Source organism: Rattus norvegicus, chromosome 6 (genome assembly GCF_021556685.1).
Source record: "Rattus norvegicus strain SHRSP/BbbUtx chromosome 6, alternate assembly SHRSP_T2T, whole genome shotgun sequence".
NCBI lineage: Eukaryota > Metazoa > Chordata > Mammalia > Rodentia > Muridae > Rattus > Rattus norvegicus.
In genome coordinates this window covers 113458421-113478377 of record NC_141539.1, presented here as the reverse complement: position 1 = coordinate 113478377, position 19957 = coordinate 113458421, and the positions used below count along the sequence as shown (strand labels likewise).

The 19957-nt window shown below is 48.9% G+C and overlaps 1 protein-coding gene across 11 annotated transcripts in view; it reads right to left on the bottom strand.

Moving 5' to 3' along the window:
- Positions 1-757: 757 nt before the first annotated feature.
- The window catches only part of Adck1 (aarF domain containing kinase 1), a 99850-nt gene continuing 80650 nt past the window's right edge, over positions 758-19957 (bottom strand). For 6 of the 11 annotated variants that reach the window (XM_087554125.1, XM_087554126.1, XM_087554128.1 and 3 more), the window contains 5 exons: positions 17018-17134; positions 7736-7885; positions 6394-6591; positions 4069-4262; positions 1673-2411 (listed from right to left, as the gene is read on the bottom strand). In XM_087554125.1, the coding sequence (XP_087410251.1) occupies positions 2240-2411; positions 4069-4262; positions 6394-6591; positions 7736-7885; positions 17018-17134 (831 nt within the window). In that variant the 3' untranslated portion in view covers positions 1673-2239. 11 annotated transcript variants of the gene reach the window in all.

Here is a 19957-nt window from a genome sequence, read left to right as displayed (position 1 = left end):
ATATGGACCCTCCCATATGGCCAATGTGGCCAACGCAGCCCATGTCCCCACTGCCAGGAATGCACCACACCGATTCTGAACTTAGAGGTCACTTCCTGACTCAGAGCCCATCTTTGTTCCAGCCATGTTGTCACTATCATCACCCTTCCCACAGGCACCCACGCTCAGAGCTGCCACAAGCCTCCCATCGGCTCCACTACTCGGAATCTGTTTGGGGACCTCTCGGAGCAGCTCTGTCTTTCTAGGGTTTCCCTGTGCAGTAGTAAGAAGGGCCCCTATAGCCTGCAGCGGCTGACCAGCTCTGATCCCGCTGTAGGAAAGATACACTGTGGCTATTAACCTGGCCATCCTTGAAGTTGCAGCGCCTCCTGTGAGCCAGTGGATGCACATGCAGCTTTTCAAAACGAGTTCAAACTCCTTGGAAACCACAAAGTCTGCCAAGACTCCCCATATACGGATGCTTACAGAGCACTAACCAAAGGCCATGGTGTCCGTGTACTTGGTACGTGTAGTCAGTCTGCTCAAGCATACAAGGCAACTCAAGGAGCACGCGTAGTCTGTCTACAGTACTGTGGGAAGCCATGTATAAGTGTCATCCTACTCCTAGATTTTCAAACTTCCCTGTACTTCCAACTCTGTTTTTACCTTTCCTATCCCTGGAAACGGTTATGGCTGTCAGGCCTAGAGGCAACATGCTGATGTTTTAAATCCCAGAGTAAGCCAACCATTACATCCAAAGTGAAAAGAGACCATTATCTTAAACAGAAAGGACATTTATATTTACGTCAGTGGCTGTAAAAAACACCATAAAATAGAATATGCAGCATGTATCCTCATGATTAATAACAGGGCTTTCGAATTACTCTCCTCGGTCCCTGGGTACATCCAACTGGTCACCGAGAATAATTAATTCTTTCAGAAAATAAAAGAATGCAAATCGTTTCTGCTCCCTAGAAAATCTGCTTGTATCATTAACAGAGAGAGTAGAAATGAGGTTCAGATTTTCTGATCAAATAGTGATCATGAAGGTAGGGCCTTCCACACATAGGGTCTCTCGGGGACCCCCAGACCAGGCACACATAAGAACAAACGATGGGTTCGGGAGATGTGGATGCAGGGGGAGGTGTGGGGGGGGGGGGGGGACTAGAGACAGAATTTGATCAGGTGACTTGGATGTGTCAGAATGGGCACAGCCATGGTGACTGTGGTCTCATCAGTTAGGTTGATGTCTCCAAAGACCTGGAAGGACCTAGTACAATCCTAGACCTGAATGAGACTCAGGCCACTGACTGAGAACCAGAGGGCAAGTCCTGACCTGACCAGTCAGGTCTGAGGCTGAGGCAGGTGTCCCCATCATAGGAAACAAGGAAGGGCCCACCTCTGCCTCTGGTTCCAAGCTTTGGGCTCCAACTAAGGTCTGTGATGGGGAAGGCCGGATCTCCTATCTCCAAGAAGCAGGATGGGGCCCTGTGGCAGCAGGAGTCTTACAGCCTACATGGCTTTGGAAGGCAAGGTCTCAGGGTACATGGTGTTTAAGTCGACTGTGAGCCATGGGAATTTTCTCCCAAGCTAGCAAATAAATTCTATAACCAAACCCGACTTTGCTCTCCTAGGCCTCTCTGAAAAACCTAGAAGCAGATAGCAAGTGCAACTGAAAGGCCACATGGAGCCATTGAGTTGGAAGGGGCAGTCCCTGCAACCTTGAAAGGGTTTATTACAATAAACAATACATACAATAAATACAACACTGAAGGTGTCACCATGACAACATGAGCCCACAGCTGCATCATTCACTCTCTGATGCAGCCTGCCTCGCTGAGGTAGTGCCCCTTTGGGAGTGATACATCAAAACTACAGTCTCTTCTCAGCAAGTTCTAAGACTCTACTTACTCCATACAGGTTAAACATACCCTGTGACACATGTGGTTGGTCCATTCTGACAATCCTCATAAAAGTAGGGATGACCAAGTCAATGGCACATACAGGAGATGGGAGGTAGGTAGTTTTATCCCCTCCCTGGAGGAAAGAAAACCACTCTCCAGGTCATTCCAGGACCCCCAGACAAGGCCACCACGAGGCAAGGGCTCCAATGGCAGAGGCTGATGGTGCCATGGACGTCCACCCTGGGACCACAGGCCAACCCTAGACAGACATGGATGGGTCAGTGGGTAGTCCCAGCATGAAGGAAAAAATGAGGTGTGGAAAGACACTAGGAAGGGGCAGGGAAAGACAGTCACATTCAGTATGGAGCCCGAGTCAGCCAGCCCAGGAGAGCTGAGACCCAACAAGCTAGCCTCAAGGCCTTCACTCGAAGCAGAAGTTCATGAAGGCTAATCTGCCACAGGCTGAAGGCCTCACTGAAAGATATCTGGGTCCTTCTGAAGAATGAGCCGGCATCCCTCTTCCGATGCCTAGAGGGGCGAGAAAGAAGAAGAGAAAAGAAACAGGTGAGAAACCCCAGCCCAGAACCATGGAGAAAAATAAAAGATGGCTGGTGGTCTGGCTAACTCATCCAGGAGACTACTTGGTTACCTAACCATACCACTGCCCATTCAGGGGCCAGAGGGACTCAAATATCCCAAAGAAGATTTTCAAAGCAGTAAAATAACAATGCATCCATCCCTGATCCCCTTACCCAGTAGAACATTCTGTGGTTTCTCTTTCTACTGTAAAACATTCCTGAGGATATGAATCCTCTGAGGTCAGGTGACTGGAGAGGCTGAGTATGTCAACCCAGCTCAGTCTCTCTGTATCCAAAACAAGGATTGGTACAAACTGGGATTTATGACAATGAGTTCTTGCTAAATTTGGGGCCAGGAGCTAATCAAGTCACAGAAGTGTCTGTCTGTCTGTCTGTCTGTCTGTCTGTCTGTCTGTCTCTCTCTCTCTCTCTCTCTCTCTCTCTCTCTCTCTCACACACACACACACACACACACACACACACACACACACACAGCTACTGTAAAAGAAATGACAAGCCCCCTATTAGGAATCTCCAGACACCTACTAGACTCCCCAGGTATCTGGACCTCAGGAGATTCACAGAATCTAGAATTCTCATTTCTCCAAGGAAGTCTGTAAACCCAGATTACCAGATTCCAAGACATCAGAGAGCACTCAATGCGTCCTTCTTCCCTCACATCCTCAGAGTCACACATCCTTTCAGAAAAATGTGGCACCCCACCCCCAACCCCTGTGGCCTGATAATCATGGAAACCTAGGTGGTTCTAGCTGTGGAGTACTGGTCAACCATATGGCGCAAAGCTTCCCTCTTCCTCTTAAACCTGTAGGAAGGGTCTCCCAGTCTGCAACACAGGCCAGAACTCTCCTTAGGGCCCCTGCCATGCTCCTGCCAATCAGCTTATCTGTCCAAATCTGCTATTTTCCCAGAATGGGCCATTCCTTCCCCAGGATGGACAGGCTGGGATGTGACTACAAGCTAGGCCTCCTCTCTGGGGTGAGAACATTCTGCCAGAACACAGCCTTTCTGGTGTATTCACTGAACTTAACTGGAGGCCTAGAGTGTGCTCTTCCGCACTCTTGCTGAAGAAGTATCGTTCTCTTTATCATTTTTGTCTCAAGAGTGCTATGGCATCTAGAAAGATCTGTGACCCTGAGATAGCCTAGTAGCCACACCTTAGCAAGTCACAGCCACATCTCCAGGTTAAGAAGCAATGGTCTCACTGCCTGGGCTGGTCCTAGGAGCCAAGTCACAAGGCCAGTAAGAAACAGGGTCCTATTGGGGCTTCCTGACCACAAATCCAGGGGACACCTGGATAAGTTGAGGGACTCAGAAATCAACCCCAAACTTTCTTAACGGAAAGCTGGACTGGGAAGATGAGATCCCAGATGCTATCATTTGGTAAAACACAAGCATGTAGGCCACCCAAAGACACCGTCTCAAGGCACCTGCTATCACTGCAGCTCATTTTGCCCCTAGGATTCCCTAAAGAGAGATCAGGAGCTTGAGAAGCCAAGACAGGGTCCTAAAGACTGAATGGTGGGGAAAGCAGAGCCCATGGGATAGTCCCTGGAACTGAGAGGTGGCCAAGGTGGGAGCATACTCACTCAGCCAGCGCCCGGATACAACACCGAGACATGTTGAGGAAGGAACTGGCGCTGGACCGCGTGCCCAGGGTGGTCTCGATGCTGCGGAGTAGATCGTTGGTCTTCAGGATGAGCAGCATCTGGCGAGGCACATGGTTAAGGAGCTGGCTGATCTCAGGCAGGTAGCAGGCTGCATTATTGCGAATCTCTGAGTCCTAATAGCAGCAAAGGGACATGAGAATGGTTAATATAGCACATGAAGACCAGGGTGCCAGCAGTATGGGTAGCCTGTGACCAAGAGGACATAAGTAATCTCCAGCTAGGCGCTTCTAGCACAGCTGCTTTGGCACCCTGTAGAGACCCCAATCCCCCCCAAAAAAGCATTGGGCCCTGTGTCCTGACCACCCAGATGGGAGGTCCCAGCCTGGCTCCCAGGCAAGCCCCGGAAACAGCACCAGTGTACAATGAAACAGACCAAAAGTCTCTCCAAGGCTTCTTTATTGGGCACCAATTTAAAACCAGGCCTAGAAGAAGCACTACCAGCTAACCAAGTCCAGCCAATATAATCTGTGGACAGAACACCCAGGTCCCACCCTAGTCTTATACCACATCAGATCTACTATCTCCTGTGCTCTACCTGTGCCTGGGTCCTGATGGTGAGTATGTGTCTAATAGCCAGCCCCCTTCTCCTATGTTAAAGGTACCCCAATTCTGTTTATCTGGCCCTTTGGGTCATGCTCTGTAGGAACCAAAAGGCACTTGCTACCCCCAGGTTATGTGGTGGCTTTGAGCACTTATTGCCTTCCTCGGTGACTGGCTCACTGCACCTCAGTCAACAGAGACCTCTTAAACCAACAGGTCTTAGACCCTTCTGCTCATTAGCTTGCCAAGGGCTTCACTTCCTCCCGGTAGTTGAGTCCACATCTCTTTCCACAGCACATAAAGCCCTGTGTGGGTTTTATAAGCCCCATCACCCTCTAGATGACACCAAATTCTTTGCCCCAGGGCTTGTGGGCTTAGTGGGCCAACAGTGCATCCATCAATCACTCCTGATGGGTGGCGTCTTCCCTGTCCTTCATATCTCAGCTCAAATGTCAACCAGTACCCCAGGTCTCTGAGCCAGGCAGGCTTCCAACCCCTTCCTCACATCATCTTATTTGTCCTCCCCTCAGATCCCCCCTCCCAGAGATACCTATAGTCTGCAATTATCCCACCTGCCTGTTGGCTCAGTTGTTTACTGTCTGTCTCTCTCAACCAAAGTGTAAATTACACAAAAGGCCTGTCTTGTCTGTTAGTCACAGGATCCTTTAAACATGCTCAGGGGCCAGCTAAAGCAAATGTTTATTGAATGAATGAACTCCAGGAACTGTGAGTAGGCACTTTGTATGCGTTGATGGGAAGACAGAAAGCATAGCTCCTACCATCCCGAGACACCTCCCCTACCCTTCGAGGATGATGCATTTAAGGCTGTAGACCCTGGAACTTCAAGTGCTTATCACTGCCACTAGGCCTGCAGGAGAAATGTGTCCATTTGAAGGAAAACAGAGCCAATAAATGGTGGGAGAGAGATTCTTTAAAATACTGTTTAAGACTCTGGATCCAGCCTTAGCTAGAGGTGCCTGTGGCAAAGCAGCTTCTAGGGAATGACCCTGAGGCCCTTAGGTGATGTTAACACCAAAGGTCACAGAAGCAGAAACACAGGATCCTGGAAGCAGTGACATCATGAGCAGAACCTCATCTCTACCTAAAGTGAGCAGAGGCCTCAATGGGGCCTGAGTTTGCCCAGCACTGAGAAACAAGCAAATGAACTCCCATGATTCTTGGCAGACAAAGAGAAGTAGACAGGAATATGGGGAGCAGAAGTACCCTAAAGTCTGTGTCCAGTCTAGACAGTCCAAGTTCATGAAAAGGGTGGGAAAAGTAAAGAGGCTTCTTCACTTGGACAGAGCTGTTTGCATACGGAGAGGAAGTGAAGGCTCTCCCTGACATGAAGCCAGAGAGGACCCAGCCACAACGAACAGTGCCCAGTGGGCGGAGGACATGCAGGGGCTACAGGAGTGTGATGGCTCCTAGGAGGTGCTGGAGGAAGCCTGGCATCTTACTAGGGTCTGGGAATTTTAAGCCACAAGCCTTATCTCTACTCTAGGATGGTAAGGTCCCAGGTGACAAAATAGGCTATCCTTCCCCTGCCTTTCTCACCCCTGTGCCATAGTGCCAGCTCTCCTCCCTTCTCCTTACCCTATATGGCTCCCATACAGCCCTCCTACAGAGACACATGGCCTAAATCATGAACCTCAGACACTGGGTTGGAAGAAGCCTCCAGGCATCTGGGAGAGGGTCACCTACCTCAGTAGCAGAGACTGGAGCTTGCCCAATGCCCTGTTTGACTGAGGCCCAAGACCGGGCGGTCAGCATACAGGCAAACAGTGGGTAGAGGTCTGCAGCCCCCAGGCGCTGGCTGTAATATTTCACTCTGTCCAAGTCGGTCCAGATCAGAGACTGCCATAGATTGCAGTAGTCCAGGCGGAACTCCTCCGTGAGCACCTGTAGCCAGGGCAACACAATCAGCGACTGGGTCTCTCTTGGCCCAGGGCCTGATCCCCAGACTAGTACTGACAGCTACACGGTGAGACAAGGAGGGTCATAGCTCCCGAACACTCGGCCATTCCTAGGGACCCAAGTTCAAAGTTAAGAGAGCTTTAATAGCATAAATCTGAAATTTCTGGGACCAGAAGTGCTCTAGATATCAGTCTCTCCTCAGATTTGCATATACATAATATCTTGGGGCTGGATCACACATCTAAGCATGAAATCCATTTGTTTCATACATGCTTTATACACGTGGCCCAAAGGTAGTTTTATACAATGTATTTAGCAATTTTGTGCATGAAACAAAGTTCTGTGGCAGAGAATTTTCTGTGGTGCCATAATGCTCAGAAGCCTCAAGCACTGGGAGTGTAGAGGTTTTGGATTAGGGTTACTCAGCCTACACGGGCAAGTCCTGGTCCTAACTGGCAGAGACTGCTAATTCCCTTCCAAAACCTATACTGACACCTTTTTAGGTGTAGGCTATTTCCCTGGGCTCCCACAAACACAGACGCAGTCCTCTACCTCAACACTGACTGATGAGGTGGAGCAAAAACCCCATCTCCTACAAAGCTCTCCCACAGGTCTCCGAGCCTCCCCTCTGCTATCACTGCCTGTGAGTCCAAGAAAAGAGAATCCTCTAGACTCCGTCTACCATACCCAAGTGTGACGGTTTGTATATGCTCGGCCCGGGGAGTGGCACTTTTAGTAGTTGTGGCCTTGTTGGAGTAGGTGTGTCACCATGGGTGTGGGCTTAAGACCTTCATCCTAGCTACCTGGAATTCAGTATTCTGCTAGCAGCTTTCAGATGAAGATGTAGGACTCTCAGTTCCTCCTGCACCATGCCTGCCTGGATGCTACCATGTTCCTGCCTTGATGATAATGGGCTGAACCTCTGAACCTGTAAGCCAGCCCCAATTAAATGTTGTCCTAATAAAGAGTTGCCTTGGTCATGATATCTGTGCACAGCAGTAATAACCTAAGACAACAAGCCAAGGTAAGTGAGGTGCTCACCTCCTACCTCAGCTACCTGCCTTGAAGCTTCAGGGTTTCTGGACAACAACAGTGGGCTCCAATCCCAGGAAGGAGAATTTTCTCCTACCTGGTAGAGCCCATGATCCAAGAGGACAATCTCAGCCTTGCCCGTGTCAGGACGCTTCCGCACCAGCACATTGCCTGGGTGGGGGTCACAGTGTACGAAGCCATTGACAAAGATCATCTCACTGTACATCTTGCCTAGGTGGCAGGAGATCTGAAAGAGAAGCAACCTGGTAGGAGTTCTTCCCTTCCCATACGTGCTCCAGGAGCTTCTCTCAGACCCCTAATCTAGTCACTCTCAAGAGACGATAGGAGCCATTGGGCCTGGACATAGGAAAGGATGGAGTCCTCACATCTAAGAGAGAAGTTCCAATCCAACCACACATTAGAACCACTTGGAGCTCAGACATGCTGGGACAGCCTTAGCCACCAGTGTTTTCTGAGTTCCCAGGGTGATCTCCTGCATGCAAGAGAAAAGGTTGGCTGCTTCTCCATTTCCTGATGGCTGTCAGTCAGTCTTCACCTCCCACACTGCCCTGCCCACATCTGTCTCCTCTCTGTTCTTTTATCAGCCCCTCTTCACTCTTTCCCAAAGGTGAGAGAGTGGGTGGTGGGAACAATCCCACCCACTCCTTCGAAGAACAGGGCTGGGTTAGGAACAGGCGATACACACAATGTCTCTCCTCTGCAGCTGCCCTGCTACCAGGCCAGTCCTAGACAGACCCAGAGTCCAGGACCTGCTCCCCTCTCCCCATCCCCCAGAACCCAATGCTAATCTGATTTATGATGTCTGTGTAGAAGAAAGACAGTGGAGAGGCCATTTAAATCATCCTGTCAGTCCCGCGAGCCCTGCCAAGGCAGCCTTCTTATCTCTACTCCCTTTTTTATTAAAGCTAAAAGCCTCTTCCTTGTTTGGGAGCAGCTGCTGAATAGAAGTGGACCTGGGCCCCCAGATGATCTGTTGATGGACATTCGGGGGATAAAGATGCTCAGCCAGAAGGTAGATGCCCCAGGACACCAACTGTCCTTGGCTTTCCTTCTAGCCTCAGTTGAACCTTGTGGTCATTAACAAGTGAACAATAGTGAAGAGGAAGGAGCCGGGGCTCACAGCAAGGGGGATTACAGATCAAGAGTCTTCCTCAACTCAGCAGTCTTATGGCATGAGGTCTTGCCTCTCTCCCTGTTCTTACCTTACCTCTCACCACACACACACACACACACACACACACACACACATATACATACATACACAGACTCACACACAGACTCACACACAGACACACTCTCACACATATAGACATACACACACACATATACACATAGACACACACACAACATAAATACAGACACACACCAGACTCACACACAGACACACACTCTCACACATATAGACATACACACACATACATACACCCACACAGACACACACGCACAACATACACACAGACTCACACACAGGCACACATTCTCACACATATAGACATACACACATACACACACAAAAATATACACACACAGACACATACAGACTCACACACAGACACACACTTTCACACATATAGAAATATACACACACAGACACACACTCTCACACATACAGACATACACATACACAGACACACACACACACACACTCTCACACATACAGACATACACAGACACACACACATACACACACACATATACACACACAGACACGCACTCTCACACATACAGACATACAGACACACACACACACACACACACACACACACACACACACAGAGGCCATGTCACTCCTCCAATGATCCCCGTGCCTTCCTACCTCAGGCTTTTTGGTGCAAACCATTCCTGCTGCCACAGCCTTCCGACCATCCCCATTCCCAGGTCCAGCCCCCAAGCCCCCTTCTGTTTTATTTAGGGTAGGAAGAGTGCTCCCACCACACACTCCTAGAGGACACTGGGTATTTTCTTTTACAGCTCTAGCAATTACTCGTGTGATTATTTGACAAATGACCATCTGGTTCACTATCGTAAACTCCTAGGACAGCAGGGACTGGCTCTGTTTTATTAAACGGCTTTATTGAGGTGTAATTGATGTGCTATAGACTGGCTCTATTATGCATGCACTTGCCTGTAACAGCACCACACAGGTAAAATAAGGCTCTGCACTCAACGTGAGTAAGTTCTCCCTGATCTCTGAAGATGCTGTGTTTATCCTGTCAGTCTCTCCAAAGCCCTGAGCATTTAGAATCAGTACCAAGTTAAAAGATTAAGAATGGTCAAGTGTGGTGGCGTAGACATAATTTCAGCACTTAGGAGCCTGAGATGGGAGGGTTGAAGTCCAGAGCTAGCCTGGGCTAGGAAAGACTTGATTAAAGAATAATCCTGCATTTGAACAATAGCTGCCATCCTTACTATGCTTAGAATGTAAACACAATTATCACACACACACACACACACACACACACACACACACACACACACACACACACTGCAAACAAGAAACTGAGAACACTGAGGTTAAAGCTGCTCGTGGCATAGCCCTGTTACTTCAAAGCAGGTATGAGCCCCAGCTGCCTAACTATGCCCTTCTATACTGGGGCACCTCTCTCTAGAGACCTCGGAGCAGCTGCTTAAACTTCTGGATTCAGTGAGCAATAACTCTCACGGGTGGCTGCAGAAGTGAAGGATCATGTCACAGGGCCTGAGATCCAGGGACCTCCTGTAGATAGCCCTGTGGGAGTCACCACCAGTGCCTGCGGTGATGACGATACTGAAGGCGCTGCCCCACAACACAGCTCTCTGACTCCTGACATTTGCCTCATACTTGGGACTCAGTCATTCTCATTAGGAATAGGACTTTGCCCTAGGTCAAATTTCAGACTCATTCTGAGATGGCAGGGGTTACAGGGCCACTGTTTTCTGTTTCCTAGGAGATGGGCCTCAGCCAAAACAGGTCCTGAAAAGCCAGCCAGTTCCCCACCTCTGTGCCACCAAGAATCCTTTTTGTTAGGCTTCTTGGAGCTCCTCAGAGCTACGCTTCAGAAGGCCGTATCTGACAAACCGATTCCATTTATTAAGTAATCATTCATTTTTATTTGTCAAGGACGCATATAAAGTCCAATCAGGGCTCCTGATCAGCCCAAGATAAGCAGCGCAGCCAGACTGAGCTGACGGAATTCCAGTCAAAATGTGGAGAAGTGACATTTCATTTAGTCTGGGCAAACCTGTCACAGGGAGATGTATGATCTCCCTTAAGCTTTCTGAAATATTGTTAATCGCTCTGGGCCCCTTATTTCTACAATGAAAGATGGCCCCCAGGGGCATGGTGAATCGGGGTAAGGGGCTCATATCCCTTAGGAGTGGTCCTCCATCGGCAGGTGGGAGTACTGCCAACTACTACCTCATATATAAGTGGAGCCACTAGAGAGAGCATGTTCGAGCGTGTGCACACACACACACACACACACACACACACACACACACCATTTCAACACCCGCCAGCCAGCTGCCACTTGGAGGCCTTCCTACTTGGAAGCTTTTATTTAGTTCAACCAGATGTCACCAGGCCTGACAGGTACAGAAGGCAGAGCAGGGAGCAGGAGCTGGCTGATGCCAACAGCTCAGCACTGAAGCCATCTTGGCGCTGCCACTTTGGGCATGGGTGACCTGAGAGACAAGCCATCCTAGTCCTCCATCTCCATTAGCACTTAAGTGGGACTAAAGTCATCTGTCCGACCTCCTCACAGGGCAACCTCACAATTCAAAGTCAAATACCATTACCCAGGAGAGAGCCATTATTACTCAATGTTAGACACACAAATGTCACTGTTTTGGCTTTTCATTGCTTTAGACATGGAGGAAAATGCATACTTGTTACTACTAAGTGTAACAGTCAGCATTATGAACACAGTTCACAAACATACAGAGACTGAAGTGCCCAAGGCTTTTAGCTCAACAGTTGGGAAGCAGGCAAGATGGGAGGGCTGCTTCTAAAACAACTGTGAGGGAGCCAGGACTTACTCGGAGCATTTAAACAGAAAGAAAGGAATATTCCTGGATGAAATGTGAAGTGCTTATTGTCCTAAGAGGCCTTAAGAAGAAAAAAACAGTATCAATTTTAGGACAGCAGTTCTCAACCTGTGGGTCACGACCCCTTCAGGAGTTGAATGGAATGACCTTTTCATAGGGGTCACTTATGACCATTAGAAAACACAGATATTTACATCACAATTCATAACAGTAGCAGAATTACAGTTATGAAGTAGCAATGAAAAGAATTTGTGGTTGGGGGTCACCACAACAAGTATTCACCGGTATTAAACGGTCGCAGCGTTTGGAAGGGTGAGAACCACTGCTTTGGGGTTATCTTTTCTTCTGAGCAGTAACTACTTATATCTCAACTGGAAAGAGCTACAGGTGGATGCATGCCTTCCGTCTGAGCTCATAGTTCTTGATAACAAACGCAAAGAAAAGTCCACTACCCTAGATATCGAAAAGTCCTTGGGGAAGGCGAGATGGAACTGGCAGTTCTGGTTGAACTACACTTAAGAGTGACTTTGACAGAGTACACCAGTCTTGGGCCCTATTTTCTTAGTTTTGTGTGAATTCTCTATGCATCTTGCAAAACCAGGCTAATGGGCAGTAGCATGTTTTGTTAAGTAGCCCACGATGGGCCAAGCCCTGCCCCAGACACCTCGCCATTCTCTGCAAGAAACAGCTGAAGGAGTGATACAAAGACAGGAAGAAGCCACTGATCACTTGCTCAGCAGTCAGTGACGCTGATTCATCAGGTGACCTGACTCCAGAGACTAGGTGCTAAATGACCAGGCCACCTGCCTTTCCACTGCAGAAAGCTCTTCCGAAAGTTGACTTCTGAGGGACCTTGGCATCCAGTAACTCGTCTGCCCAAAGAAAAGGATGTTGGTAGGAAATTCTGGCTGGGTAACTCCCCCAGTCCACACCTCTAAGCAAAAGGTACAGGACAGCGCTCTTTATTAAGAAGTCACAGAGAAGTATGAATTGTTCCTTGTGAAAAGAATATGCCACTCAATAAGAGATTTCATTAATTACAAAGGCCTTTATTCTCTAACAGTGGGGGAGAGGGGAAAACCAGGACTCCATAAAAGGCTGAGTAAAGAATTAATTGAGTAAATAATATTTAAATCAAGGAGTTATTTTGGGACTTTTCTCAAGGCCTGAATTGGCTGAAAGTACTTTAATTGGTCTATAATTGTGTGAATTAATTCATTCCTACCCCAAAGGAAAAGTCTATGTATGTTCCTGGGGTGGGGTGTCTCCGAAGCAAGGACAATGTCTGTGAGAGGAAAGCAAGGCTGCTGTTGTAGCATCTGTCCCCAGAGCCTGCCAGATTCTCCACACAGGCCAGCCTGCTGCCTGGGACATAGCACCACCATGCTCTTCCTGTCCCCAGCTGCCTAGGGCTGCAGGCAGTGTATCGATGGCACACAGCGATCTTGGATGAGTGAGCTGGGAGATGATATCTCTGATCACCCAGCTTGAACTCCTCAGCCTCACACAGTGGCAGTGGGGACAGGAAGGGAGGTGCCAATGGGTCACAGAAGACTGAGAGGTGGCTCTGATGGTGGCACTTGGAAAGCCTCCTGTTTCAACATAAGCCTTAAACATCCCACCACACGGTGATCCTTTCCATACTTGGTCCCCAGCTCATGGCATTATTCGAAAGTGGGACCTGGCTGGTAAAAGGAGGTCATTTCAGGTGATAAGGCGATAGCCGCCCATCGCTGGTTCTGGCAGAGATCACTGCTTTCTGATCTCTGGCTACATGAAGACCTTCTGTTTCATGGCCCAATCCACAGATAGAACCACTCCAATCAACATGTCTTCCCTGCTGTGGTGGATGTAACCTTTGGAAGCCATGAGCCAAAATAAACTCGTCCTTAAGTTACTTCTCTAACTACAGTAAAGTATTTTATCACAAAAAGAAAATCAATGAAGCTTCTTTAATCAGACCTTACCAGGCTTCACATGAGAGTCAGACACAACATTGTGAGGCAAGAAAGCCTGTGGATCTCTACCGGACATGCTCTGCAAGGCACCTCAAGTTCAGGCAAAAGGGAGTCCCAGGAGTCATCAACCATCAGAACACACGTGAGGAAGGAACTCCTGTTGGCACCTGGTGTCTCCTCTCTAGGATGAGAACTCATCCCACACAGATTCCATACACTTCCACCTTGCTTGGGACACCATAAAAGGCCAGGGAAAGGATTCATTGCTCCCCATTTCCCCTGCCCTTTGACAAACACTGTCTTGGTGGTACCACGGACATCCGAGAGATGGAGTTTCAGTGCCAATATGTATTGAGCACATTCATCAGGCTCAGCGCTGTGCCAAGTGTGCGATGCTTCAGTTGTCAAGATCTCTAGGTCACCCATGGTCAACTGCAGACAGGGAATCCAGGGTTCCTAAAGACGAGCAACTCCACAGTAGAACGGCTGACCAATGACAGAGCTTGCACTGGACTCCAGAAAACTCCTCTGGCCCAACCAGTCAATAACCTCTGCTGTGAGAAAACAAACAAATCCCTAGGAACTACCTGGGAGTTCACGAACACCCATGAGCATCCAAGAGTGATGGGGGTGGGAGAGAAGAGACCGTTTTCCTTCTAGTGATTGCAGGAATTGGGTCTTCAGTATCATCAGATTCCAGCTGGGGGGAAGGGCCAGGAGGTTGGAATGATGCTGAACACAAGTGGGAAGGTCCTATTCTGTCCACATGGAGCAGTGACAGAAGCAAAGGTAATCTGGGGAAAGGAAGAGGCTTGAGCTTTTCTGAATCAATTTGCATGCCAATCAGGTACATCCAAATCTGTGCACTCACAGGCCAGAGACAGAGGAAAGGAAGAGAACAAAGATTCTCAAGGATTCTACCAAGGAAGATGCCTCCGTGAGTAACGCCCTCATGAATGATGAATTATGAAAATGTTCTGACATGGCCGTATTGCTTATAAAGCTCACGTAATCACATCTGTCCCATAGCAGAAAGGACTTGGCCTCCTATCTCAAGAACTTGACTTCAGGCCCCTGGAGTGATGAATGGCAGAGCCAGGCACCCTCTGGTACCCAGCCTGTCTAGCACCAGGCCTCTTGGAAGCCCCATGCTTGGTTCTGTCCACATTTCTATTCGAGCACAAGTGGGCAGTGCATGCACATAGTAGATACTCAAAACATACACTGAAAGGTGACTCTGAGATCCTTCACCGTTCCTAGAAGTAAACACAATAAAGGGCTTCCAGCTACATGGAGAACGAAACCACGCTCCACTCCCTTGCAAAGGCCTCTAAAATGACTTCAGAGAGAAAGAGGAGGCAATGCACCCAGCACAAGAAGAGCAGGAGGCGTAACCACAGCAGCCAATGCGAGACAGGAGGGCCATGGCCCGGGACAGATGGGGACAGGTAGTAACAGAGCAAAGGCTGAGGAGCCCTGAGCCAGCTATAGGTGCTCTATGACTGTGATCGCAACTCCTAGGAGGCTCAGTACCTAAGCATCTCTGCAAACAGGTTTTGAGAGTCCTAAACGGAAAGATTAGAAGGTTTTAAGGGTTTGAGCTAAGTCCTAAATCCACCCCAACTCTAACAGAAGTTGGCTCCCTGGAGAGTGAAGGGACAGACTCCACAGTTTTCCTCCTCCACCTGGGATCCTAAAGACCAGGACTGAATCCAAGACCACGTAATTATGTCCCTCTTTTTCCAACTGTTCTCTCCCTAAGGAAATGCCTCGATGGTGGTGTCTGTCCCTGAGGCCTCTGGATCCAGTCAGCCTTCACAGACTGGTGATATCTGCCCACCGGGTCCCCTGCATCTGTCCCTGCTGCCCTGTACTACCAATTCAGTCACCTTTCTCTTGGCTAATTTCATGCCAATTAAGCCAGGCCTCAGCCCCAGCAGGGTCTTCAACACACACTCACTGCAATTCAATTAACCTCCGATAAAGGTCTTACACTCAATAGTCCTCTGTGGCTAGAAGAAGCCCCAACTGCCTGCAGAAGACCCTTCCACATAATCTTTGCTTTTAATGAGATCAGTGGTAATCACTGTCACCATCTCCTGAAGTTACTACAAATATGACCCTGGATGTATATGCTACCATGGTCAGGGAGATAAACAGAGGCGCCCCTAGAAGATGAGCACAGGAGGGTAGGTGCTGCACGTACAAATTCAGATGAGCACCGATAGCTCCAGGGCTTTGTGCTGGAGTGAGATCCTCTGCAGACTCTGCAACCCTTCCCACCCCAGATTCTCATGTGTACCCAGGGGTGGTTCCCAGGAATCTGCATAGCTATATGTATCCCTTCAATGGTTCTGAAATAGATGGCTCTTGAGCCAGTCAGTGCCCACTAAGCCGTAGAGTCACTGGTCTATAAAATATTCAAATACAAAGGATCTTTAATTGGGGGTCAGCTGGTCCATCACCTCCACTAAGATAACTGAGGGCCAGAGACGTAGGACTGCCTTCATTCTTGAAAAATTAGATGTCTACTAAGGTCTCTCCATCTGGATACTGGCTTTTCCCAGTGGCAGGGACAAAGAGGCCCAGACTCTGCCCACCCTGCCCAGAGTCCACTGGTCTCCAGCTGGCTATGTCACGAGCAAGCCACAATATCAGAACATGTGCTTCTGTGTTTACACTCACCCTGGAAAAATCAGAGCACCCTCTGAAGAGATGCCATTATAGCCATAACTTGCTAGATCCTAAGAGATGAATGGCTGGGAGTGGCCCCTGGGCTGGAAGTCCATCTCTAGCAGGAGAGGCCAGTGATGACAAAGGCTCTGCTTCCTTTGAGGGAGACTCTAGAAGTGACCTCCCAGTGGGGCCAGCCAGTCCCCACTGAAGTCAGACTCTGTAAGCTACCCAGGCACCTTCCTCCTCCCTACCCTAGGAACTGAAAGCAAGGGGAGCAATGGGATTTTCTCAGTGTGCTGCCAATTTCCTGACAGTTACTGATCAGCAGCCAACAAGTGGCTACAAGTTCTACTGTGGACCCACATAGGTCTGGAGGAGGGAGATAGAAAAGGTGGAGGAGAAAGGGCCTGGGTTCTAATCCTGGTTAAAATCCCCTCTGAGGAGTTAGCTGATGATCTCAGGGTGGGAGTTGATGAATGGCCCCTATGCTGCTCACCCACCCGTACGGACTTAGCCACTGTGAGAAAAGAAGGCAGCAACAACCTCAGGCTCAGGGAGGCTTGCTTGTCCCTTTCCCTACTCCAGGCCCAGGAATGGATGGGGAAACGGGGAAGAACTCTCCCTGGTAGAAGCATGACTTTTAAAGGCAGTGGGGCAGGCTCTAGGCAAGCAGTCCCAGCCACACCCTGTCCCCTCACCTCATTCACATCGATCCGGTTCTTCTCCATGTAGGCCCTGTCATTGACCTGACCTCCCTCCACAAATTCCATCAGGAGCACCCTCTTGGTAGACAGCTCCCAGTGGATCTGGGGGACCTGCAGAAGGAAGAGGTGAATCACATCAGAGGAGGAGGCTGCGGGCAGGACCATCCCCTAGTAAAGTTCTGGGAGTCAGACAGTGGCACATCCTGCTGTTTGGATGGAGCCACTGCCAGAGAGAGAGGAGGACTAGGCAGACTGCCTCAGCCAGGTGCCCCTACAGCCGAACTCCTTCACAAGCCCTTCATGAATGTGGGACCAACTCCCTCATCTCCCCCCACCCCGCCTTTCCCTAAACCCCTGACCTTCCACACCCCTCACCGCTCACCCCTGCCCACCTCCACTTTACTGTAAGCCACACATTACAATAGGAATGGGTACTTGGGAGAGATGTTCCTACCTGGAAGCTGCTGCTATTAAAGACTTGAACTAGAAATGTACGTTGCAGGCTCAGCACGCTTTAGAGCCTGGTCCCCAGCTGGTGGCGTTATTTTGAGAGATTTAGGAACTTTTAGGAAGTAGGTCCTGGCAGGTAGAAGAAGGCCGCACTGGAGGCGGGCCTCTCATACAGGAGCCCAACCCCTGTATCTGGAAACCCTGTGATGGAAAGAGCCTCCAGTGTTCCCTTCTCAGCCGCAAGCTCCACAATGACTTTGCCACCAAGACGAGTGAAACCCTCTGAAGACATAAGCCGGAACGAATCTTTCTTTCCTTAGGTTGTTTCCATCAGGTACTGTGGTCAGTGTTGCACATGCAGCTAATACCAATGCTAAGAGCTGCTTCCCTCTGCCTCTCCCTCCATCAGACCCTTGCTTGGCCCTAACCCTGCTACAGTTTCTGCACCTGGGAAATAGATCTATTGAAGCAATAAAGTGAGTTTGAACCAGAGAATAAATTGTTTTCTGCTATATTCTTACAAGTCTCCTGTGGATCTTAACCCAATGTCTACTATATTATCCAACTCTCTCTTCCCCACAGGTGAGAAACTGAAACCCGTTCCCTGACTGCCCCATAGCTGGTGACTACGTGATGCATGCACTTCTGGCCCATCAAATGTAAGCGGCACTCTGTTAGAGGATTCAGGAAAGGTTCAGTTTCTCTTCATAAAAGGATGCTTGTGATACTATTCCCCTTGCTCTCCCACACTGAAAGGGAATGTGATTCTTGGGACAGTAGCAGCCATCTTGTAACCACAGGGAAGGAAAAGGAAATCAACCCTGATGCTGTCACAGTTCTAAGTACCATCAGCAGACAACTGCTACACGTCTTCTCACTCTACAAAAATAATACACATTTTGTGAATTATCTTTAATGATGTGTATGTGGAGGAGAGATAATGTGCCTGAGCACAGGTGCCCAAGGAGGCAGGAGGCTTTGTATTCCCTGGAGCTGGTGTTACAGGTAGTTGTAAGCCACCTGATATGGTTACTGGGAACCAGACTTGGGTCCTCTGGAAGAATAGTGTATGTTCTTAACTTCTGAGCCATCCCTCTAGCCCCAAGAATAAGCATTAGAAACCAACAACAACAAAACCAAAACAAGGAGGAGGAGGAGGAAGAGGAGGAGGAAGAGGAAGAAGAGGAGGAGGAGGAGGAGGAGAACAACAACAACAACAATAATAAAAACTATCTAGCAGTGTTGGTACACTCCTTTAATCCCAGCACTAGGAAGCAGAGGCAGGATCTTTTTGAGTTTAGGGCCAGCCTGGTCTACAGAGCAAGTTCCAGAACAGCCAGGGCTACACTGAGAAACACTGTCTCAAAACAAACAAACCAACAAACAAAAAAACCTGTTGGATTGGGCTTTGGTTATTTGCAAACAAATCATACACTAACAAACACATTCCTACTCTCTGTGACTCTGAAAACTCCTAAAAGCCAAGCAGACTTCCTCAGGAGCAGCAAGGGGTCAGAGGGTACCACAGGCTACGTGACATCACATAAGCAGGTGACACTATCAGCACCACCGAAGCCATGATGCTTTCTTTCAGCATGCTCTTTCTCCAAACTTTTGATGACTATTTCCTCTGAAGGAGAAAAACCAAGGCCAGCTTATTCCAGTGTTTCAGAGTCTGAGTCCTCCTCTCCCTCATTCCTAAGGCCCATCTAGACAGTCCATCTTCAAGTCCAGCTATATACTTCTCCTAGTTCTGAGGAAGCTGTACCATCGATGACTCCCTTACCTCATGCCTCAGTTTCCTTTCCTGGCAAGGACCCTGCAGGTCACAGAAGCCCCTGTGCTGAGAACCGGATGAGTCGAAGCTAAGTTTTCACTATTAGGAAATCTAGGCTGATCAAAACATCTGTGCCTCTCTGTTGTTTTGAATGTAATATTTAGACATACTTGTCAACTCAAAATATGTCCATGTCTGTCATTACCGTTGCTCCTGGTCTCCAGAGGAAACATACACTACTTGGGTACCTTTGGTTAAGTTCGTCCATTGATTTGGAAACCTGACCTTGGCGGTGGGCCTTGGAGCTCTGTAAACATTAGGCTAGAGCCCCACCAGGACCTACTGGGTCATTTGGAGGACAGCCAGGAGAACACCAAGGGTGGGGTGAGAGCCCCGAGGCTGATGCCTTTTTGGACTGCCTGGGCAGGCACAAGGATAAGACTGGGCCTCCCTCTCATACCTTCATTTCTTTTTTTTTTTTTTTTTTTTTTGGTTCTTTTTTTTCGGAGCTGGGGACCGAACCCAGGGCCTTGTGCTTCCTAGGTAAGCGCTCTACCACTGAGCTAAATCCCCAGCCCCCCTTCATTTCTTGTGATGTGACCATTTCAGTCCTTTTCCTCAGCAACTGGGGCTGGAAAGTGGACTGGAAAATCACAAAGGGCAAACTGCATGACTTGTCCCTCAAGTCCCCAAATGGCTATGTCTCA